This window comes from Meleagris gallopavo, chromosome 14 (genome assembly GCF_000146605.3).
Source record: "Meleagris gallopavo isolate NT-WF06-2002-E0010 breed Aviagen turkey brand Nicholas breeding stock chromosome 14, Turkey_5.1, whole genome shotgun sequence".
NCBI classification, from domain to species: domain Eukaryota; kingdom Metazoa; phylum Chordata; class Aves; order Galliformes; family Phasianidae; genus Meleagris; species Meleagris gallopavo.
The window spans coordinates 9010568-9036045 of record NC_015024.2 but is presented as its reverse complement, the minus strand read 5'-3'; the positions used below and the strand labels follow the sequence as shown (position 1 = coordinate 9036045).

Here is a 25478-nt window from a genome sequence, read left to right as displayed (position 1 = left end):
GTACATTTTTGGCTGCTGTTTGAGAGAGCTGTGTATGATCCACATAATTTCCAGATCTTGGAAAGTGGATTTTTTTATTATCTATATGACTTTTTATCATCTGACACGGTATTCCCCATTACTGGCTCTTTTTGTCCCAGTGCAGTTGCTCATGCCCCATGTTTGTTTCTCTGGGCATGTTTGTAATTGCCAAATGCAAAATGTAGTCTTTATTTTTTTCATTTACTTGGGTGTATATGATGATGCTACTTTTGATCACTGATTTTCCCAAACAAGAAGTTTCTGTCATAGGAGATTATATATAGCAACTTCTTTCTTATCTCAAGTTTTTCAGGGAATAAGGCTCTTTCTACACAGTGCGAGGACTGGCCCTACACTTGTATCTGTAGAAGAGAGCATGTGCTAGGAAGTAACAGTGGGCTTTGGAGCTTTGGGGAAAGACTAGACTGCATTAGTGTGGGAACTAGAACAAACTTCTAACTCCTTTAACGGAGTCACTTGGTTTTAACCGATTTTTAAGAACTTCAGATCCCATTTTTCTTTGTTTTTGGGTGAGGTTCACAAGTCTTGCATAGTCTGGAAACTCCCCTTTCCAGGCGAGACACTGTACAGCAATTAATATTCTGGTTTGTTTTTATTCCTAAAAATAGAAATGTCTATTTTGGTAAGAAACAATGCCCTGAGACTTTTGTTCCTGTATTTCTATGATTTCTGTCATTTTTGTCAGCATGTTTTGGAAGTTGTGCTAAAAATGGAACTGACATAATCATCACAGCTCTCTAGACATTTAGATCCTCACCACTCCTAGCCATCTAATCTGTTGTTTAGATGAGGAAACTACTGTGAAACTGTTTTTCTGCAAATGTTACATAAATTAAAAATAGAAAAACAAATGAGGGGAAAAAAAAAAAACAACAAAAACCCACAGGTGTGGAAAAACTAAGTACTCAATTTACCAGACTCTGTGTCTATCTCAATATGAGGCAAAGGGGGTAAAGCATGGCTTTTTGCAAAAGACTGTCCGGTTCTGGAATTGCATGTAGAGTTCTTTGAATTTTTGATATTTGTATGTGAATTTTATTATTGTATTCCTTACCTAAGTGTGAATGTAATGGCTAGCAATTGTCTCAAGTCCTTTTCCCAGATATATTGTAGCACTAGTCTTCTTGCTAGCGCCTGAACTTCTCACAAGCAGGTGGAAGTTCATCTACTCCATTTACCCAGTGAATTAAGATATTGTCCATGTTCCAAAGACGTAGAGAAGAGATGCAGAGGGATTAAAGTGCCAGCAGGTCTGTGGCAGTGCAGTGACTGAGGACTGAGGAGTTCTGGTTCTCTGGTGCCATTTGTGACATTTGGTCTTTGGCTTTATAAGGGAAGAGTATCTTGTAGAACTGTACTAACAAAGACATTCTGAAGAGCGTGTCCTTTTGTTAGTGTGTCTGTACGCACATCAGGGCTTGTGTGTATTTTTCAAGTATCCTAATAAGAAATAAGTATGCTATTCTGCTCCAGTGTTGCTTCTGCTTGTCAGTGCCTTCCTACCAGCAGCAGAGCTTGCTCCAGCCTTAGGAGATGCTGTAAAGTCTCATAGGTTCATGACCTATGAGAGTGTAGGGCACTGGTGCTGCCTACTCTGACCTGGGCCTGCTTCATCAATTCATCCCTGCGTGCTGCAAGTGAAGGCTGCATGGTGATGGTTGGCTTTGGTTTTGTCTTTTTTGGTTAAAAGCCTAAAAGGTTGTTTCTAACGCTTAATGCATTGAAAGTGGCAGTTGTTGGCTCATGTCACATCCTATTTTACATTGATATTACTTCTATTGAGGTTTAAAAAAAAACTGTGGTAGAATTGTGTCTTTTGAACAATTTAAGAGAAGTATTGGAATAGCAAATGTACACGGACCAGAGCTGCTTATAGAATCTTTCCAAAATCAGGCAAAAAAAGGAGATTTTTTTTTTCTCTCACTATTATGTATAGGTTGTTGAAGAAATGGGTACAGAGAGGTGAATTATTTTCTAAGGACAGAATGGTCCAAACCCTGCTGTAATAAGGTTACAAGTACCAAAATTGGTAGTAGGCATTACTTGTATTTTTCTTGAACAATTATGAAGAACTTAGAGTTTGTTGTTTTTTGGTTTTTTTAACCAGTAACCTCGGAAGACCTACAGCTTAGGCAAATTAAGAGATGCTTCTGATTCTTAATTGACTTTTGAACTCTGTTTTCTTTCACTGTGGTTTAAATTTGCCATTGATTATAAGTTAATGCTGCTAAAGTATGTAATTTACCTTCAACGTGACTATTCTTGATGGTATGTGGATGGATCTAGCCCTGTGGTTTTGGTGGGAAAATATGAACTGCAGACATGTATTCATGCTCTGGGAACACAAAACTTTCTGAAACAATGAACAAATACAGCTCTAGGGGAGAAAATACACTTCTCAAGTTTTGTTGTAAAATAATTAGCCTTTTGTGGTAGGCATGGAAGCCACAGAAAACAGACAGGAGTTGCTTGTGATTTGACTTAAAGTTTGTGACCTTGAGTAATGTGCCTGTTCAACAGCACTTAACAAAAGCATATTTGATGAAACACTGAACTCATGAATTACATTTCCAAGAAAAGTCTTTTTAAAAGAAAATAGAATTGGAAATAAATCACAATCTTCAGACCTCAGTTGAGTTGTTTAAACATGAAATTAAAAGGAACTGGCAGTTTTATCAACAGTGGTACTCTCCAAACTTAATGATGTTATGTAACTTAACAAGAAAGGACCGTATATTTCAAGATACTGCATAGAGAATTGCTGCATTCTCAACCCTTTTTTGTACATGGAGCATTGAGGCAAAATTCAAACTTTCAAAATTTATGAAGTAATAAGTTACATAAAACTTTTACTAGGTCTAGGTTTCTTAACTCTCAACCCAAATGTCTGCCCATAGGCTTTAATGCCTCGAGAGCATGTTATATTGCAATTTTTGGGCATCACTAAGGCAGTATTTGTTCCTCAATTTTTCATTGAAATAACCAACGGTTACTGGTTCAATTGTATTCTCATTTCAATCGTTGAATGCCTAGAGTCTCTCCAGATTTATGCATAAAAAAGCAAGCAGAATCCAGTTTACTTATGAGAGAATAGATGTGCTGTCCCTGCCACGCGTAGCGGCAAGCGGTGGTCTTCCCTGCATAGAGCCCTCAGCCCTGAGGCTTGCATGGCATTGGAGAGCCTATTCTTCTCTCATTGTCCTTTTATTGCTCAATGAATTTTATTTTATTTCTCTTCTTTAGTAAAACATTCCAGTTATTTATTGTTTAAAAAGAAAAAGTAGTTGGGTATTCTGCACTGGAATTAAAGCCATTCACAAGTGTTTCCTTTGTGACACTACATGCAACTACTGTATGACAATGAAAATACAATTTTCATTTTCTTGAAGTTTTTGCCATTGTTTTTCACCTTTTGAGGGATCGAATCTGAAGTTAATGCATTGTGTAAAACATTTCCGTTGAAAACTGAAAATGTCCATGGAAAGCCATACTGGTTTTTAGGTTGTAAGAAAGTTTGAAATGCACAATCGCTCTGATCATTAACTTTTCACTTTTTGTCCCTGCAACTTTTGAAGGGAGGCTTGCGTTTTTTGGCATTGGCCAAGTAGTCTGGTCTTCATAGACCGGCCATCTGTAGTGTCTTTGTGCAGAGTTTTCCCTCCGGGCACCGTCCTGTGTTTTAATTTACAGTTTCAGTTGCTGATGTATGGGCTCCTCTGTTAAGAAGCTTTTATTTTCTGTGCCATTATGCCTACGCACTTTACTTGATTTGTGTTACACACAGTGTTTTTCCCGTGTTGTATTTGGAGCTGATTTGTAATAAAAGTCCTGTTGTGTAATTCTGACTGAAAATTACAACTTTTATCAACAAAGTGCTTGTTTCATTTGAAAAATTATTTTCCGTTTGTGGAATATTTATCCATTGTGTGCTGCTTTTATCTTTTAAATAAAACAATCCACTATTTCATACATGCTGCATGTTACGAATGGAAGATTCACTGGTACGTGGAGCACTTATTGCTATCAGCACAAGTGAAGAGCCTCTGTAAACAATCGATTCAAGATTGCAGAATAACACAAGTGCAGTGAAAACTGTTGCTCTCAACTGTACTGTCACATTTCCATGGATTAATGAGTTGCCATTTATCTCAGTCATAGTGGTTGCTGGAATGTTCAAACCCTATCACAAATGTGCTATAAATTCACAACCTTCACCAATACCAAGAAGCTCTCTTGTGCTTTCAGGTCTCCTGGCATCTCTTACTTCACTCCTGTTTTCAGCTCATTGTGACAGTGATGTAAAGCTATAAATACGACTCTCTGGCCACTGTATCTGTTACTCAGGTATACCAGTGATGAGCTTGTAGGTGACGTTAATCTGGTCAGGCTTGTGAGTTTGGTGATTGTATTTTTCTAAGAAGTATGTTGAATCAAAGTAAGTAGTATTGCAATTAACAAATTCTTTCATTAATGTGCCCTTTTGAAATTATGCCAGACTGTTCCAGAAGCTTACTGAATTTTAAAATGCAGTCTCACCATGTTTGAATTGGGAAGGCTGACCATGCATAAAATGCACATTGGTCCAATGCAAGCTGAAGAGTATTATGTTATTTTAAAATAAGTGCAGTGTGTTCTGTGTGCCGAACCATACACGTAAACACAGTGTGTATTGTGGCTGCACATCTTCAGCTTGTGTGGTATGATGTGCACACTCCTGTGCAGCCCACACGCTAAACCTTTGCAGGTCAAAAAGTGAGGATAAACTTTTGAACCCAGCTGTTCCCAAATTAAGTACATGTGCAAGGGACCACCAGAGCTGGGGTTACCGTATTCCAAGAAAGTGCCGGACACTGACACCCACATACTGTGCTGCAGGAGGCTTCTAGTTCTTTCCTACAGCCTGAAGGATGATGCCTTGAACGCGCTCTGTCCTCTTCGCCCTTCCTTGTCACCAGAAAGGACAGGCGGCAGTTTGGTGACTTCTCCCTTCGTTATGGAAAGGGGACAGATACAGTAATCAGGATGCTACATATGGAGCTTTTTAAATTACTGCTCTTCAGTCTTTTGTTAGCCTTCATTATTCCTGAAGATTTTTTTTTTCAAGTCACAAAAATGACATTTTTAATATGCAGAATTAAAAAAAAAGGCAATATGAAGAATACGTTTTTGTCAATAAGCTTTTACCTTTTAAACCAGTTATCTAAGTTTCTGCTCTAGGTATTTTAATTGAAGATTAACTACTGTTAAAGAGTATACAAATTTAGGTAGTATATATTTGGAGTAGTAAAATAGGACTGAATAAAAGGTGGGAATAGAGCGGTCTGTCCATTATAATTTTAGATTGTGAAGTACAAACTAACTTCCATTAGAAGTCAGCACAGTCTTCTTCTAATGTTATGGCTGTTTTTCTTTTGTTCCCATGAAATTAACTAGAAGTATACTTTGGAGTTGGAAGTCTAGCAGCTCTCATCTGGATACTCGTATCCTCTGCTGTCTCTTCTAGGGAAGCGGTGTTGGTAGATGAAAGATGCGTGTATGCATGAAACCAAATCCTGAAAGTAAGAGTTGCTCTGTACTTCTCACTTTTGACTTGCCTCTCCTTACTTATATGTTTTTGCCCAACGCAGGGAAAAAAGGCTCATTAATTCCTGTTTGCAAACTGATTTTTGTTGTGCCTGCAGTAGACATGGATACCATGTGGTCTTAAATATGTTCACTTAAGATCCAAAGGCTGATTTCTGCTTGAGAGGGAGTCAAGGTGCTGCCATTGTTCCAACCACTCGTGAGTTTCAGGTGAGGTATCCGCGTTCCTTCCAAGAGCCAGACTCTTGGCACAGAAGACCATGGGGAAGACCTTCCTTCAAAGGGAAAAAGGACAGCCATCTTGAGAACAGCTCTCTAGGACATGTTGTTGGAACCTGTTTGGAAGGGAGCAGCATCTGGTATGTTTTACAGAGACCCAGCTTTTCCTTTCCTCGCTTAGTTTTTACTAGAGCATGAATTCCAGCAGTGTAAACGTTAATGTAAACTTACTGTAGATCAGCAGCCTCAATGAACTGCATGTAAAACAAACAGTTTGTGAACACTTGGAGTTCTCTCATCCTCAATAAAGATGATGAGGGAATGCTGGCTGCTTCTTTTTAGCCCTGTGAAGACTGAGCTAGCCTAATGAAGTGTGGGGTGGGCATGCTGACCTATGCAGGCACCTGAGGTAGTTCTGCCTCATGCTGCTGTCTGCATGGAGCATAGATCTCTGATAGGAGAACGTGGCTTGATGTTGTCATGCACTGCACAGTTCCTCCTCCTCCAGCATCCTTTGTTAAGGAAGGAACCTGAGTAAGACAGGACCTCAGGCTTGGCTTAGGGTGCTACAGTGGTTCCTATGCTGCTAATGTTTTTTCCATGATGCTTTCCCAGTCTTTCCCTTTTCTTTTTCTTTTTTTCTTTTTTCCCCAACTGGTTGTTTTCCCCCTCTGCAAAAGGAGAGTGAATTTGAACCACAGATTTGACATGATTCTGCTGCAAAATCAGTACCAGCTGTTGGGATCGTAAATGGCTTCTTGGTTGCAGTCACAGAACCTGCAGTTGATCAGCTCTGTCCCCAACGATAAGTGGAGACATCAGGAACACTTGAGGTTATAGCTGGGGAGTCAGGGCTGGTGGAGTTGTAACCCTGAGGCAGGGGGCTGAATAGGGAACACAGTTGCAGATGGGTATTCAAAGGGACACTGTTTCCTTTTATTGGGCCTCTGTGTAGGCTGAAGTACAGAGCTGACTGGAGTAGAATCATGAAGTGAGCAGGAGGAGCTTGTAGGAAAATGCAGAATAAGTTTCGGAGAAAACTTAATGTGAATTTGTCTCATCTCCACTCTGTTCCCCTTCAAAAAGTCCAACATCAGAGGAAAACCTCTGTCAGGACAAGTGGGTGAAAGATATTCCATGCTTTGTTGGGGTCATTTGCAGGTAATTCAGGTTAATAGGTTAAGCTGTATCTCTGTGTTGTCACTGAATAACATAGTATATCACAAACGTTGTTAGCATAAGGCACGTGTTTAGCAGTTACTTGTCAAGGAAAATAAATTTTGAAGCGTGGGAACTCTTGCTCCTGAAATGGACTGTACTGGAACCCAAGCTTAATGAAATCAGCACTCATCGTACAAGATGCTGCCTTTGGGGTTGTGGTAATGGGGTTAATTTATTTTTAACTTGTTTGTGTTTTTTGGCTGGTCGTATTGCATCTTCTATAATTTAACGTTCCTCTCGTTCAGTGCTGCATTATGCTGTACTCTTTGGAAACACCAAGTTTTTGGGGGAAGTTTGCAGTGCAAGATGAGTTGGTGTTTTGGCAGTGTGCATTGGCTCTTGGGGAAGGTCAGCAGTCCACAGAGCTGATTGAAATACAAGTGGTGGACCTTTCCCCTCGTACTTCCAGCTATGGACCCAGGCACTGAAGCAGGTTGGCACTGCTAGTAGGAATCTTCAGTTAAGCAGCTGTAACTTTTTTCCTGTAGCCAGTCACCTGACATGAGGACAGTTGATAATTTCTACTTCTGAGCTTTGTAAACTGCCTACATCTTATGCCCAAGCAATGTCAGTGGCTGGAAAGTGCAAAAAGAAGAGCAGAATCTTTTTTGGGGGATGGCTCAGGAGCACTAATCTGCTTCAAGCTTTAAATCAGCTTCCCATAGTCTTGGACAGGAGCTGTACCTGCATTTTGTTTTATTTCACTAGCTTTTAGAACAGTCTGTGCCCCAGGAGGAGTGTGCTGAGGAAGGAAACCCAGCCCTTGGGTGCTTGCCTAGAAAAATGGAAGTATTGCTGTGGCATGGATGGATGTATTCAGTTGTTACTGTGTGCTCCATCTGTCACTATCTCTGCAACTTCTGCTATCTCAGTTAAGGTCTGACTTAGTATGTCAGCTTCTCTATAAACGTATCACTGTGTAGCTGTGTAGAACTTTGTGTTGCTGTTTATTTGGAGCACAAGTACTGTAAAATAGCTTTTAAACAACATTAATTTGGGATTCAAAGGTTTATTTCTGGGCTTTGTAATTTCTGAGGGGGGGGAAAAAAAGCATTAAGAACTTGAACTGAGACTGTTGATACTGAGAAAGTAAATACAAATAACAGTTATGCCTTCAAAAATAATGCTAATATTTGTTTTAAATGCCTTCATTTGGAGGGCAGGGTGATGACTTCCCATGTTTTTGAGATTCATGATGCTGAAGCAGCTTACGCAAAGTTCTTGTTCTGCAAATCTTGTTCACTTTTGGTAAACCGCGGGATCTTTGACTGACTCAATTCCCTAAGAACGCTTTAAAATAGTAGTAGATACATAACACAAAGGAAATCGGGTAAGGCTCAGTGTTGCTCAACTAGCATGTGCTGAAGGGGGAGAAGCAGAGTGTCTTAATTAGAACAAATGTAGGAGACTTAGTTATTGTAAAGTATTTTTTCACTGCTGGAGGATTTGTGGGTGACTAAGAAATGTATAGACTTGAGTTTCTTTTAAATAAAAAGCAGATCCATGTCTTCATCCTTTGCTGGCTTGTTGACTCAATTTACTTGGATGGAATTTTTCAACATTTAAAACAAATTAAAATTCATGAATCATTTCTGCTTAAAGGCACAAACTCTCATAGATACAACCACTAAGGCTTCTAAGTGGTTACATACTGTGTTGCACATGCAAATTATGTACTTACGAAAATGCAAAGTTTTGGAATAGGTGGGACACGTTAGACATAGCAGTTTAAAAGATTAATATTGCCCTGCACTTATTTTCCATTTTGGCATTGCTCTGTTTGCTGCAAAAGCAGGGATTAGTTGTAGGGCAGATGTATGTGAAGAAGACCTGATGCTGTGGTAGGGGGTGGTGATGTACATCCCTTTGGTAGAGAGCTACCTTACAAAGCCCTGCTGCCTTTGACAGTCTGCTGTTTCTCAGTACTTCAGTTTTGCTGTAGTCATCTATCTGCACTCTTAAACTGTTGGGTTTGATGCTTCTGTGCCTGCATGGTGTGACCCTGTTCAGGACAGGGAGGTGTTGTTTTCACCCACGGTCTGTTTGGATTAGATTAAGATCAGTATTGTTTTACTTCGTAGTCAGTGCAGCACACTGTGTTGTTTTATGATTTGCTTTAGTCGTTGTGGCCCGTTGTTTACTGGGACAGCTGGGCGAGCTTTTTCACGAGCATTTTGTAAATGGAGCAGGCTTCATCACAAGATTTGCATTTGGAGACTTGCTTAAAAATGTGACTTCGGGAAAGGAGGTGAGCAGTCAGTGAATGTTAACAGAAAATAACAATATGCAAATCCAGATGAAAATATGTTTTCTTTTAGTAACGTGTTAGTTCAGGGATATTTTGAATGCCTCTTTGGAAGCTCGTTCATCACTCAGTGGTGCCCACACACCCATCACCGCAGTGTGCCTCCTGGCACCAGGCTCTGCTTACAGAATTCCTAGCTGTGGTCAGCTTTCCTCATCTGGGCTCCGTTGGAGGATGATCCACCTGTGAATGGTGTTCCTGGGAACCTCATCTAGTGACCGTGTGCCCCCTGAAGCTGCTGTGTCTGTGGGAGTTGCAGTGCCCTGTTGGCCATCACCAGTCTCGGTGTGAGCTGTTGGTGATGGCAGACTGTGAAGGACGGCTGGAGGGAAAATGCACCATGGGATGTGAACCTGAAGAGCTGTTTTAGGGAAGAAAACTGGGAATAAGAAAAAGAAAAATCGTCAAATTGGCCTTGGTAAAACAAAACTAAACATATTCCAGAGTTCTTTTTTGTAGGAAGTTGTGGAGAAGGAATTTATAGGTTATTAAAAGACTAAAAACTTCACAATAACCCAACGTTCTCATACTATTTCTTCTATTCCACCTCAGACAACATTTTATTTCCCTTGTAATAATTAGTTTGAACTTTCATCTGTTTCTGTGGATCAAGTAATTTTCGTGCAACTTCAGGATTTTTTTCTCTGCTTTAAAATCTTTCTTCTAAATAATGTTTTTTTAATAACAAAAAAAGCCATGAATACATTATAATTTCAATTTTCATGGTGTGTGAGAGATTTCTGCGCTAGGTCTTTATTGTTTTTGAAGAATTCATCACCCTAGTTAAGAAGCTTAATATAAATTAAAGAAGGTATTAAGGAACATTAAGACATCAAAATGTGGAGCGTTCTTTTCCTTTCGATTGCTCCAAATGCAAACAAGTTGAATAAAATGCAATCAAAGGGCCTGTTTGGAGAACATTGAGTGGCTTTACAGCTGTGCTGTAGAGAACCTCTGGTAAGAGCATAATTCAAATAAAAAGGCCTTTCTTTCCTCCTCCTAATTCTCTTTGTTGTGGTGACAACAGAGTACAAGCCCGATAAAAATTTAATCACCTTATCTTTTTAAAGCAAATTGCATATTTGTTTACACACAATATACATAACATAAAAAAAGAAAAAAGCTGCTATCCAATCCCCCTCCCCCTTCTAATCGCATTAAAGGCCCTTGCCTAGAAGTTTAAAAAAAAAAAAAAAAGAGGCCCACAAAAATTAAATGTTTTATTCTTTATTCTGAAGTCCCATTGTTTAGGATTGCTTTATAAAGGCAGCCCAGGGGAAGATGAATATCACCAACTTAAACTCTGGACCCGCACGAGCAGCAGATGCCTGGGATAAGTCGGCGGAGTTGGTCCAGCTTAGTGGGCTTCTCGGGTGCCTCGTGCACATCAAGATGGGAGGATTACAGCCCGGCTGCAGATCTGGCACTGCGGTCTGAAGCTGCTTTGTAATGAATTGCCTTTGATTCTGTCACATCTGCTAACCTGAACTTTTTCCACACCTGTGTGCCTTTTTGAAGGCTGCTCTCGGAAATTCTGTATTGGTGGTGTTACTGTAGTTGTTGCCTTTTCACTGCGTGGATGGGATTTTAGTCCCCTGTGTTGGATTCAGAACATATTTTGTTTCAGAGCATGAGTGTTGTTCATCTTGTTTATTTACTGTTTTGTAGGAACCAGGGTACTGATAATAACTGTCTTCTGGGGCACCGCTGCCTGACTCTGACCCAAGAGCTCCCACACCTCAGATAAATTTAGCTTGATGCTCCGTGGATTTTAGAATTAGGGAAGTTCCCTTCCTACTTGTTCCTTGAACTACTTCTAGATAATGTGGCTGTATTCTTTAGGACATTTTGGAGATTTTTCTCCCCCCTGACTTGAATATTTAATTAGCAAGGACTAAACTTGTTAAAGTGTGTCTTGGACTACAGTGTCCCAGATGTCATTTGTTGTGTGGATGTCTGTGTGTTTCTTTCCCTCTCTCACATCCTGGCTGAATACTTCATATCGGTCCAGTGACATGGATGTGCCTGGTCCCCAGGCCTAGTAGCTGGAGCCGTGTGATGAGAATGGACAGTGCTGGCAGGGCTGTATGTACAGCAGAATACATGAATATCCAGACTCCTGTGAATCAAATTAGTGATGGGATCTGATGAAAGAGATTTCTTGTCAAGCTGGCTATGTAAAAGTGCCACTGGAGATCGTGACTTTATACTAAGTATTCCTGCCAGGAGTCATGCAAGGGAACACAAAGCTGTGTGCAAGAACAAAAGTACGCCATGCTGAGTAGTGAGCAATGAAGGACACATTACAGTCCAGTATGGCTGTTTAACTGTCAGTGTTTATTGCGCTCATGTAATCCTGGGGGGCTGAGATTCTCTGAAAGAGAGGGTGAGTTCCCTTTGATAAAATGGAATCTATCATGAGGTCAGCTCTGCTTTAGCAGAGTCCTGATCCCCAACAACTGCAGAGCACCAAATGCCTGTTGTTCCTAGAGGGAATGCTCAATTCTAAAAACAAGCAAACTTCCTCCCCTCCTGGTCCAAGTAACTGTGATTTTAAGGCACTTCTCTCTTGGAGTGTTTTGAATGGTCATGGATATTAATGCTGACCTACCTGTAATTTTTAAATTGTTGAATTGAACCAGGAGCCTGTGTAAATTCCCATTACATATATTTGTATTAATAATTTAATATTCTTATTACTTCAGTTTTTTCACAGCTGTTCTTGCTCTGTGCTGGGCATTTCCCATGCACTCAAGGCAGCCTTTATTTTGTTTCAGGGAGTTTGAGGAATGTGTAGACTAAAAGCACATTATCAATAACATAACCAGCTCTGCCTGTTCCCTCTTTATGGGAGAGCTCTTCCAGCTGGCATGCTGAGGCAGTGGCTGAAGTAGCACTTGGACGTGATCTCAGTGACTGCATGGACTTTGAGTGACCATCCAGTGAAAACAGTTTATGAATAATTGCTGATCTAGTAATTAGCTGACATAATTGCAGCCTTGTTAATGCTCTGAAAGTACATATATAACTGCTGTGAATATTACTTTGAAAATCCTCTCCCTGAGGCTAATGGGACAGTGTGAAGATCAAAAGATTACCATGGTGGCTGTCCTGTAGCTCCTGCGAGTTGGTTCCCGTGGTGTGTGTACATGTAATTTGCACAGCCAAGACCTTGTAATTGCAGTGCCTTGGAGTCTCTGATGTACCCTGTGTTAATGTTTGGCAAACAGAAACAACAAATAGCAGGATGCATATAAACCATGGCTATGTTCCAGGAACGTGAATTGTGAAGACTTCTTTAGGAGATTGCCCTAGAAGGGTTTAGCCAACAAATGTTGCTGACATGCAGTGTAACTGCAACTGAAATACACGCCGGCCTTGTAAGACAAGCTCAGGTTTGTATTCTCAACTGATGTGTGTTGCAGTATGGCCAGCTAGCCAAGAAATGAAGATCCCAAGTGTCACTGCAATTTAGGGCTACTTTTTAGGGCTTCGGGGCGGAAGAGTATGTTGGGGTAGGATGTGTTTTGGAAAACTCACAGTGGGAACTGCAAGTAGGCTTCTAAAGTGTGTTTAGGTCTGCGTACTTAATGAAGTGATTGTGAAGCAAGGCTATGATAGACTGGGTATATGTATGGTGCACCATGGCTTCAGGTGACAGTAATCATTTGTCATAGATTTTGACAAAAAAAAAAACAGGTGAAAATACAGTTACACGATGTAGATTTGCGAAATGGGTAATATAGCCTGAGCATCTTGCTGTAAAATGGGAGACATAAAACAAAATGAACGATACGTGCTCTCAGCACTGCAGTACATTGAGTGTCCTCAGTGTGGATAGCAAGTGTGGGATGATGGAAAGGGAGAGACAGTCCAGGTATGTATGGGGACGGATGGTATTGATAACCGTTCGGTTGCTGATAGATTCTGTGTGTCACTGGAGCTTGAGCTCTATTTAGCAATACAAAGAATATCAGACTGAAAATCAATACGCTGACTTCATGCAGAGGGTATGGCAGACTAATTAACGAAAAAAATCTGTACCAATGGAGCCTATAAAACTCTTCCTGACCTTGAGAAAAGTCCCAGAGAGCTGTGGGAAACTCCAGACCGTCCCCTCTGAACTTTTTTGTGTTGGTGCTTAAATATAGTAACTGCTTTTTTAATTAAAAAGAAAAATTAGATGGCGTTTCAAATTGTGTCCATGGTGCCTTGGGGACCTATTACAGTACAAATTACCCTGTACTATTTAGCGAGGGCTTGTTTACTATTGTGTGAAGCAAGGGTTACCAGTGTAAGGATGTAGGACAAGAAGGGCCCTTCTTTGAAAGCTTGGCTCTGCACATGAAAGTGACGCCAGCAATTGGAAGCAATTTGTGGAATTGTTTGATTATATTAATTATGGCACCAGCAAACAGTGCTTGGGAAACAGTTTTGTTTTCTTGCATTCTTTCTTGATTGCTTGCAGCAAAAGCCAAGATACAAAATGTGCCTTTAAGGGCTGCCGGAGAGCGCAGCTCAAGCCATTGTGTGGAGCTGGCACTGAGCTTGAAAGGGCTGTGTCCAACTGACGTGAGAGTTTTCCAAATACAGCTTTGGCCCCAGCTTCACTTAGGTCAGCCTCTCGAATTAAAACAGCTTCTGTCTTCCTCATCAAGGAAGATTAGCTCTTTCCCTACTAAGTAGGAGCCCATAATGAAATCCATGTTATTTCTAGATTATCACTTCTTACAATAATGTTTCTTAGTCCAAAAGCCTGTATAAACTTAAATTGATACACAAGACTCAAGTCAGTTCAGCACTGAACTGCAGCCATCTGGGATGTGGCACAGGGCAGCTGTTCCCTAATTTATGGGAAAAGGTTTTGGTAGTTAAGGATTTCCATCCAGAGCCCACCAGGCAAAACCTTCAGGGATGGTTCTGCAGGCTGACACAGCAGAGTTTGGGCAGTACATGAGCAGTATGCTGCTTGAAATGGCTGTAAGACTTTCAGATCTTTGTCATCACACAGTGAACACAGATATTTTGTGTAGATCCCAAGGCACTAATTTAATTCCTGTTTGGAAGGAGGGAGTGCACTTTCTGTTCTCCTTGGAAGCTGATGCTCTCCCTGTCCACCTTCATGCTGTTTTTCTGTTAATATTCACAAGCCAGGCAAGATGATAATAACAGATCCTGTACCAGCCAAAAGAGAAAAGTGGATCTATCCTGAAGTTTGAAACCCCAGCAGAATGTTTCTGAAGAGAGCTGATGAGATGTTGGAAAAGGTGTGAATTCAAAAGAGAATTACTGGAGAATTGTGAAGGGATTTACATAAGCAAAATTTGTTGCCTGATCTGTGGATGTAATTGAAGTTCAAATCCTGAGCTCCTGAGGGTGGCAGCAGGAATATCCCTTGTTTCTTGAGTGATGGTCTACTATTACATCAAAATTGTCTAGGTGATTGTATTACAGTTGTTATCATGCTGATTAATGCTTAGGAGTAGAGCAGACCAGCTCCAATAGGATCACTCTGCTCAAACCTTTTGATTAGCTGGGCTGATGGGTGCTGACTCTGACGTCAGATAGAGAATTCCTGCCTGGTTCTGGGCTCTAATTAGTTTAGGACCCAGTTTTCATCCCTGCTTTTTCTGAAGCACCATATATTAATGACAAGCAGATGGGATGCTTGTCCTTTCTGTTAGGGCCAGCAGCCTCTAGATTGCCACTAATCTAGTCTACTAGTCTTGATGTGGCATATCTGATGTTCCTAATACAGGATTTACGGGCAGAGCAATATAGTAGTGTTGTTCTTGGAAGGCTTAGAAAGATGTCCTCTTCCTGACCAGCTCAAGTTTTCTTAGCTGGATACCGATGAAGAAAAATGGCCACCTTGGTTGCAATAAAATGAGAAGTTAGAGTATTGGATATCTTTGCTGGGTAGCAACTCTGATTTTCTGCTAATGTAATATGAAGAATTCAGGCAAAGAGATATGACGTTTCTATTGTCTTTTCTGTCTGACTGTAAAGAAAAGTTTAAGAGGAAGGATTTGGGTAAATTGATCCTCTGATTATTATTTTTTTTGTGTGTGTGTGTGTCCTTCTCCTTTTTATTCAAAACAGCAGATAATTACTTTAGGGATAATTGCACGAGCTTTCTATGTTTATAGGCTGCAGATCACTGATGTGTTTTGTAGCAGTGCTGAAATGCTTTGGAACTAGGTGAAGAACACCTGTGTGCTTGCTTAGTGTTTTGTAGGATTCCAAGAGGCAATTTTTGTATCACTGGTACTTCCCTTCATTTGCTGGAAACAGAATATACCTCTGATACCTCTTTCCTACTTTTAAAGGTAATCCGAATCTGATACTGATACAAGTGCTGCATTGCTTGAACCTTCTACCCCTCTTTGGTTTAGAACATAGGAAAGAAGTGGGATTTTAAGGTGTAAATACAGTTGCAAGAAAAGAAAAAACAAATATGTGTTTTTACTGGATTCTAAAGTTCCACAGTACCAGCAGAAAGTTTTCCTTTCAGTGGTCAGTCACTGCATTAAGCTCGATGGGAGCCCGGTCTGTTCCATCCCCAGCACAGCCGACTGACCCCCACCTGAGGCTCTGATCTTTTCTGATTTTCAGGTCATCTGCGTTTTGTACTCCCTGTTAGCAGGAGCGTTGGGGCAGGCACACACTCCTTAACGGTGTAATGAGGGCTCAGGCTCTGAGGATTCCAGTTAAGGAAATCCTGAAATTGTGAAGACCGGCTGTTACAAAATCCATTGTGAGGGAGGATTATCCCCAAACCTTTGCCTCTTTCAAGTTTTGCTCTTTTCTTTACTTCCCTCAGGAAGAAAGAAAAATGTCTGCTTGTCATAATAAAAGGTTACGTTTGCCTTGACTGAAAATTATTTTTGACTTGTGCTGTGTGCTATGCTAACTTGTTCTCTGATTTTCTGTCAATTTTTAACATTGAATGTTGACAGGAGACAAGAAATTGCAAGTTCTTGTCTTCGGCTGCAGTGGTAGAAGGAAGGAAATTAGGTATTTTCTTTCCAAAAGTGAGAAACAAGGTTGGCTCAGTGTTCCTGGATGGATGGGAGGTTTGCAAATAACAGCAAGAACAGTCTAGGATATATTTTTTTTTAACAGTGAGTGCATACTGGAATATTTTCTATTTCAGAGATAGCTACTGATATAGCTTCAGCCTTTTCCCTAAGAATCGTGAGTTTTCTCTGGGCCAACGCCTTCCCAGCAAAGCATGGCAAGTACCACTGCTGGTACTTACTGAGATGCACTGACTGATTTTCATATTGCTGTCAATGGGATGGTTTCTTCATTTTGATAGGGAAGCCAACTTTTCACGAATCAGGAGGCTTGAAATCTTTTAATATATATATTTTTACCATTACAGTTCTCAGTTCTGTAAGAAAACTGCAGTCATCCATGCTAGCTAATGCCTTTGTGTTCCTTAGCACTAACCAGTGCACTTAGCTTTTTTCTACCTCTGTGCATCTGAGATGGGAGCTGTTCAGTGAAATAAATTATTCTTCTTGGCTGTGCGGGAGAGCATGCCCAGTACCTTTATTATTGCACCTGTTTTCAATGATGCGTTTATCAGTCGCTTAAAAATTACTTCTGTTCTGGCAGGGCTACAAGGAGTTGTTATTATCTGGCTTCTCATCCACAGTGGGCCTAGCATTCTGCCTTCAGAATCTTCCATTCAAGTATTTCTTTATTTTTGAAGGAGGTGGGACTATTCTTGAATATTAAAGAGAGAAGATGATCTGTGGAAGTAGGAAGTAGAAATTTGGAGATGGGAAATCTGAAGATTAAAGTTGAAAAAGGAAAGAGATGCAACTGCTGAAGTGCTGAATTGGGGGTCAGCAGAAGGAGCTGGATGTTAAGAGAAATAGCTGAGGTCACTCTTGGAGGTCCTTTCAAGGAGCAGAAGGGGCAAAGGGGAAAAAAGGATGGCCTTTATAAGCTATGCTCACGTGAAGTGAAGGAGAATGTGTAGTGAGGAAATAACACAAAAGGAAACTAGTATTAAGCTTGTAAGTGACAAGGAAATAAAAATATATATAGGGGAAAAACACAGCAATGGTACCTCATCCTGCAGTTGGATTAGAAAAAGGAATGGGAATGCACCAGCTTTCTGCTGAACTGAAGCAGCAGTGGTAAAAACAAAGCACAAGTAAACCTTGGTGCCTGTGGCTGTTAAGTTTCGTATGCATTGGCTGTGGTTTGTGTTCTGGCTGATGCTGCCAGCAACCAGGTGTAGAGGTGGTCCCCTGGGCACAGAGTGGGGACCTTGGGTGTCAGCACGAGGTGGTTGTCACCATATATCCTCCGTTACAGGGAGGTCTGGGCAACTTTAATGTAAAGAGAACGTGAAGCATTAGAGAAACCTTAAAACTTGCATAGATAAGGCTGTCTTCGCTTAAGACATAAGAAAAAGAAAGAGAAAGTCAAAAATTGATAGCCAGTATTTATAAACAATATGAAATTTACACTGAATTGCTAAAATCTGTGTGTTTCCATTGAAACTATATCAGGCTATACCAGAATAACAGCAGAGCTCCAGAGCACGGTGAAGTGTTTGAATGTAAGATACTGCTAATCATTAGGAAATTTGCTTTTATTTGCAAAAACTGTTTAAAATATTGTCTTTATCTTGTGTTTTTTGCATGTGGAATTGTTCTTAAACTTGGAAAACATTTTCCTGGTGTGGCGTTGCTTTTCATTTGAGTTTTAAAAATGTACGTTTTGTGAATACCTCTGTTTAGAGCAATCTCTGAGACTGTGCTGAGACTAAGGATCAGAGTCTGTGGTCTTATTTAGTAATTATTACTAACAGTTAAAACTAAAAGCATGCAGCATTAAATTATTTTCCTGCAGATATTGTATCTAATGTGCGTTAGCTGATGCTATGAGTATATTTTACATAAGACCTGGGCGCTTCTTGTTACAGACATGGTTACGATGGGTGGGAATGAATTTGCTAAGCTTTCAGATATTTTCTATGCCTCTGAGGACTGCCCATTAATAATACTAATATATAGGTATTTCCCACTGTTGTATGCGAGGCATTTCTTAGAACTTTGAAGCTGAAGTCTTTCTTAACACGCGGGCCTTTTCAATTTAATCCATTAGCAACTTGGCAAAATAAAGTAATTGTCCAACACAGGAAGAAAAAAAAATCTATTAACATTTGCTACGAATCCGAGTAGTACAGGCAGCACTTAATTAATGGAACAGATTTCTCACTATGTATTCAAGCTAACACAGCCATTGTTCAGCAGAGATTAGACCCTTAATGTAAGTAAGTTAAACTAGACCTCCATCTAAAAATATCCGTCATTTCAGCTATTAAAGGTCTGATGTCTTCTTTGGTGACAGATATATTTCCCTTCATTTCCTTGGTTTTGTAAAATGCAAAGCGTGCATTGTGTGTAACGCGAGAGACGCGCGGAGGCAGATGAGCCCGCGATTACAGCGCCTGTCTGCCACTGCCTGCTCCTTTGTGCACAGCCTCGCCAGCCCCGAGACCTCCTGGCACCGCGGCAGGAAAACAGAGAACGCCGTTTGTTAGGTGGGATGCCAGCCACCTAATCTGTTTGCAGAATGAGGGCCGTGGGATCTGATTAGGTAATTTAGATACCTTGTGAATTTAATAATACCTGAGCTGCCTTTGGCTGCCAGCCCATAATTTCGCTCATAGGAACCACTGCGTTCTTCCATTTCTTTTGTAAACTTCTTGCCCGGCATATTGTGTTCAAATCCAACTGGGTGTTAACAGCTGTAGGTGGGGTACTTTTACTTCCTCACGTTTGGAAGTTGAGGTGATGGCTTGCAGGAGGTGAGATCACGTGGCTTTACGTGTTTTCCCCGATGCAGTTCCACACACAGCGTATGCTGATCTTCTTGGAAATGGATTTTTTTTCCAGCGTGGGATTCCTCATTTATCCACTCGAGTGGCTGTGCTGAGCACTGGGATGCAGATGCTCAGCCCATGGGGGATCTCAACAGCAGCAGGTACTCAGCTCCATGCACCCAAAAGAGAAACCCCAGGCTGCCGTGTCAATGTCTCACCTCCTCCCTTCCTTTCTCCTTTCCATCAATTAATGTTTTTGGAAATTAGTGTCGCAAAGCCCGCTAACATGAATTGAAGCGTTTTAGAATTTGTTTGCTTTAATTAATTTAAAGTGCCTCTCACTGAGAGGATTTAGAGTTAAACATCTTTCTTAAACAGCACTGTGCCAGTAACAGCAATACAGCAGTAACAAGACCCGGAAAGGGAAACCAGCAAGCAAAATGCAGTGTTTTTGTCCAAAAAAAGTTAATGGTCATCTTGGGAAAGTGGAGGAGATACTGCTCAGGGACACTGCGGTGAGGTTGGTCAAAGCAGTAGAAAATGTACCTGCAAAGGTAGAGATTAGGACAGTAAGGGTTCACTCCTTATGCTGTTTTTGTTCCGTTTTGCTTAGTTCTGACTGTTGCTGTTTTTTTCTAGCAGCACCCAAGGTGTTGTTTGAGCTTCTCAAATAGGAACTATGTTGCTCTTCGTGTAATGATAAATAATTTTGTGTAATGAAGATGGAGCGGTGGTAAGGCTAATGATATTAATGGGATTTATATGAAAGCGTCCAATTAAAAAAAAATTGAAGCAGCTGCATCAAACATGACTATACAGTGTAATAAAACCAAATAATAAATGTGCTCAAGCCACATCATATTATCTAGTTTGATTAATTGAACCTTACACATGCAAAATGGTCATTATCAAAGTTCTCAACCATCAAGGAAAAACCATCTCAATTATTTCCACAATGAAACAATCATTGCTTTTTTGTGTACCATCTGAAAAGAGAAATCTGCTGCTGACTTGGCTGCAGGATACAAGACCCCACAGGACAATGTCAGTTCTTCCCAATGTTGGCCTTCTGCAGCCTTACTGTAAGTCGTACTTCGAGTCACTTGCATTGTGTTGCTTTTCTTTTGTGCTGTCTTGTGGGGTTTTTTGGGTCCTTTTTTTTGAGAGACTCTGCAGATCCCCACGTGGCTGTGCTGCAGGGCTGCTCTCAGAAGCCGTGGTTATGAAATGCAAACGGGCAGCTCCCTGGTGGTGCTTCAGTGCTTGCCTGCTTCCCACCTTCCCTCAGTGTGGGTGGGATGCTGTTGGAGCAGTTAGCTGCTGCCCTGCAGGGTAAGTGCCCAGGCTGTGGAGCCATGTCCCCGCAGCCAGCTGGAAGTGCTCTGCGTGTCTGGAGCAGAGCTGATCACCTGCGAGCGTAGACCTCCTGTCTCCAGCAAATCATAAGCATCTCGAGCTTTTTGTCATGCTGTGATATGAGAATCCGCATCTGAATTTCAGTACGAGGGGAGAGAAGCCGATTAAGTGTTTGAGATAAGGTTATGTGACACCGCGGGTTAAAAATACCTGAACTGAAGTTGGCCAGATGCCTGAAAACCACGTCTCGGTGTGCTCAGGTGGTGCTGAATGCGCTCCCAAAGAGCGTGCTATCTTCTGCTTTAAAGAGGCAGATCCTCAGGAGTGGTCTTTTAGCGGCCGCATCTCTTATTTTACAGTGTTCCTTCAGGTTCCTGCATCTTACTTTTCTTTAAAATGACGCCATCGAGTGAAAAGATAAAAGTTTAAATCAACTCTATCCATTTAGGAGGGAAAAGACAAATGTTTGTTTGCACGTGAATATCTGGGGAAAGGCTTATTTTTTGGAGTTCAGATCCCAGAATCTTACACAGGTTAATTCCAGTTCCCTTAAGAAGTGAGCTGTAACCCTGAGCTGCGCTTAGGCCAAACTATAGAAAGGAGAGCATCATTCAGTAAAAGCAACCAGTGGCAGGTCTGGGAAATAAACTCAAGATACTAAAGCACCTTAGTCTTAGGGCTGTGTACTTCAGTAATTTAGCTGTTATTTTTCATTTGTGACCTACATTTCTATAAATGTTCTCAGTAACGAGAAGAAACTCTGGGAAATGTGTGCAAATAATAGGGAAAGTCTGCTGGGCGAAAGCTTACCTCAACCAGGTAAGTTATTCTGACCTGGTTACATTTTGGTCTGTACTTAATACTTGAAAACCTTGGTCCAGTTTAGGGAGATGAGTTTCAGGTCGTGGGTGTGGGAATGAATGGGTCTGGGGGTGATCACGGAAGAGACTGCACTGGATTTGGGGTACTGCTGGTGTGAACTGTGTCTGAGCACCTCTCTTGTCACGTAACTTAATGTAGTCCAGGAGCGTGATACAGGAATGTAACTTTCCTATTGTACCAGATGCATTTTCATATTTTCCTCGGTTGATTTCAGAAGTAAAGTTGCCTGTTCATTTTTTCCAGACACGCTGCAATGTGTAGTTGATCTCTTTGGTCATGTATGTCCTTGTTTGTTTGTGTTTTTTTTAACAGGTGGGCTGAAGCCAGAAACCAAGATGCTTCTCAGTGCTGCCTCCAAGAAAAAATCTAAGGCAGGGAAGGGGGATGCAAACAAAGAGGATGAAAGCAGCAAGAATGATTCAGCTCAACCTGTTACCATCACTCTTCTTTTTAAAAGATATGTCTTTGACACACAGAAGAAAATGATTCAATCCTGAGAAAGCAAAGAGGCCTCTGAGCCCACCAGAAAGACCAGACTCTGGAATGAATTCAGATGGAATGTGTTGCTTGCCTGAGTGCATTAGACCTGTTCCTTCCTTGCAGAGCTTGGAAGCTCCTGCTGACTCTGTGTCCACTTCTGAGATCCCTGCGATCTGGTTTTATTCAGTTAAGATCTACTTATCTTGCCATCTTAGTGATGTCAATCTTTATGGCCTCTAGAAGGCTGCCACCTGTCAAATGGCAGCGTTGGGGCGTGCATTCTAATAGCAGTGCTTTTCTGCTGGATTGTTTCAAGGTTTCACATAATCTGAAAGTGTGCCACCAATACTGATCTAAATGCAGTCAAGATGTAAATTTCATGCGACTTACAAAGTGAAGCTGATTTGCCTAAGTTTTCTTCCCCAAGTGAAGCGAGGGACAAAAAGCACATGATATAATAGGTGGAACCTAGAATGGATATTTCAGATGCCTTCAGCTGCAACTATGTAAGATGTTATCTGAGAGTTGGTATGGATCTTTGTTATAGATGATTTCTATCTAGAAATGTTTTTCATATTAAACATAATGATGCGTATAACTGAGAATCGTAATTGTTCTGTCTGCTGTTCCAAAGGCTCAGAACCTATTTTTGGTGACTTTTTATATAGCTTTTTTTGAATCTCCTGCTGGTTCTGTGCTGAATCCTACTCCGGAATTGTTTTCTTTTTTGTAACCAAAATGCCTTCGGTGTTTGAAAGAAAAAGTTGCCTCTGGAAATAGTCAGGGGCTTTCTTTCATTGAAATAATGATAGAAGATTGCAGCATAAACCTTGTAAAATGAATATCTCCAAGATGCTTTAGAAACCATTAGTTGTTTAGGGATTTCATGGCTGCTTTAGTTCTTCCTCTCAATTTCATGTCCTAGGCTCATGTGGAGGAGAACACTGGTGGTATCCCTTCTTTGTTTTTACAAAATTTACAAAACATAGAGCACCATAATGTAAAAACTAACAATAATTCCCCAGAGATGGACATCTTGAACAGAAATTGGACTCTGGGTCTGGCAGCACAGAAGGTACTAGTGCCTGTATGTTGAACAGGATGAGTACTTGTTGGTGTTAAATGGCAGCCTGTGGCCACCTTCAGTGGTGCCAGCCATGGGCGATAATGTGAGTTAGCTGTACGTGGAGCAAAGTAATGGTAATGGATCATTTTGCTTGTTTATCAGTGTTGTTAATCAAATACCCGTTGTTGGGTGTGAATCCATTTTACTAACATAATCCTATTTTTCCCCTTTTTTCATTTCCTTTTAATATCCAGGTAACCAAAGTGGACACATGGCAAAAATCTCGGTTATTGTGTGAAGGTGTTTACAACTGGATAGCATTGAGACGGAGCAAGTCAGGTGTTCAGACTAGGTTGATGGTGCCCCTTTAAGTCAGGACAGAATTAGTGCTTTGTGGAATAATCCCAAACAGTTTCTGCTGAGTGAGTCCCAGCAAAGCTTTAGCACATCCCATAAGATTATGGGGTATGCTTTCACTGTGATCCCAGAGGAATTAGGCAGACAACTTCAGCTATGGCTTAACGTGGCTTGTGCTGCCAGCCTTGCTGGAAAATGTGTCCTTCTATAATGAAAAAAAAAATGCGTTTCACACCCCTGTCACCTCTCCTTCCCTATTTCTCTTCTTTTCCCAGACACCCCTAAAGGCAGTCTTTGGAAAGAATATTTTTTGTTATCTTTCTATTTAAGCCTTTATCAAATCCTGTTTTGTACCCTGCGCTGTTGCTTCTGCTTAAGATACTGCAGTGATGGAAGCTAGAGAAACAGATGGCATAGAAGGGATGCCATTATTACCATACTATGTTAGCCTAAGAATTACTGGTATCAGAAAACCTCTCTCATTCAATAATTTTTTTTTTTTATAAAGTGAATTATTAGGGGATTTGTTTTTATCTGTATAGATTAACGTCCTTGCCAAATTTTAAATGGGTAAATAAATTCTTCTAGCTCTGCTTAGAGTTTTGGAAAGAAAAGGATGCACATCCTGAAAAGCATCCTGCTGTAGGATATTGTTGGCCGCTCCACAGTTGCTGGTCTTGCCTTACAAATGAAGAAGACAAAGCCCTGTAAGTGTGTTATTGAATAGATCTGGAGAGGAGGCCTGATGTCGGTGTTACAGTGGCACGTGTATTTTTAGAAGGCGTTATCTGATTGTTTTCCCTCTCTATTGCTGACTGCCCTTAGCAGCCTCAGTGAGTCAATCGTTATGGAATTTGATGTGTTTGAAAACTCTTTAGCGCTGCGTACTGACAGCTCTGCAGCTCTCTGCTTGGCTCCTCACCAGTCATCTGGTGTGGAGTGTCCCACAGTTTGTTTGCTTGGGGCACTCCAAGGGAGAGAGCAACAACAGCTTTTGCAGAGCTGTACCTCCATCCCTTTCTCCACTCTTCTGTAATGCGTGTTTTTTAATCTCTACCCCCACCTTTTCTGTCAGCTCCAGTCTAGAACGCTAACTTGGCATCATTGTTCCATCCCCTCAGTCCAAAATCTGCCTTCCTCCCCACTGCTTCTATTTCCAAGCATTTTGCTTCTCCCACTTCTGTCTCTGGAGAAGAAGTCAGAAACCCAGGCAGCACACGTGCCATATAAGCCTCATGTGAGTACCTTCACCTGCCACCATTTTCTGCCCCGGCGCTTTGTAATCCTCTGCATAAAGCCCCTCATTTTACTCCCCCAGCAGAGATTTGTGTAGGATGGAGTGCTGCAGAGATATCTGGTGGAGGCTGTTTTTTTTCCCCCAATTTTGATTCTAAAAGAACTTACATGTGCCTAAGAAACTTTGATTATAATGTGCTGTTACTGCAGATCTCTGGCTGCTGTCCTCAGGCTGTTGGATACACACTCGAAAAAGGGTGAAATGGTGGAACAAAATGATTATGGGAAAATCAAAGCTTTTAAAGACATTTGTAGGATGAACAGATGTTCAAACATTCTTTTATTTGGTTTCCAGACAGACGTAGAGACTTACCTTTCATCCTCGTAATCAGTACATTATGCTGTAATTTGTAAAAATGGCATTAAAAAAATATTAACAGGGTCATATTGTGATCTACTGACACTGTGTCATTAAGCCGTGAAGTTAAGAATGGCAAATGGAACAGGGGTTAAATGTTGCAGAATGTACCGTGTTGTCAGACTGCATTATAATGAACCCAAAATGGAATAAAGATGTAAGGAGGTTATTTTTTTTCATTCTACGAAGGTTGTCAGTGTTGCAAAATTAGAAATTATGGTGGTTGTGCAGATGTTCAGTGAGTAATACATCTGTGGGTTGTGGGGAGAGTAGCAGTGAGAAAAGCTTTGTTTTTCCAAGCCTGTTTTCTGCTTTTCCTCGGGATTCCTTTTGGTCCTGCAGCTTGCCTTGTGATCCTGCCAGAGGTCTCGAGCTGAGAGGTCAGAGCGTGCAATCGTGGTGGCAGGGATTCAGTAGGTGGCATCCTTTGCTTGTGATCAAAACTGAATCTCCCCACCAAGAA

General features: G+C 41.0%; 1 protein-coding gene across 1 annotated transcript in view; it reads left to right on the top strand.

Moving 5' to 3' along the window:
- The window catches only part of EEFSEC (eukaryotic elongation factor, selenocysteine-tRNA specific), a 118191-nt gene extending 92992 nt beyond the window's left edge, over positions 1–25199 (top strand). The window contains exon 7 of the mRNA XM_031555571.1: positions 21771–25199. Within this exon, the coding sequence (XP_031411431.1) occupies positions 21771–21955 (185 nt within the window). The 3' untranslated portion in view covers positions 21956–25199. The remainder of the gene's footprint in view (positions 1–21770) is intronic.
- The last annotated feature ends 279 nt before the right edge of the window (positions 25200–25478 follow it).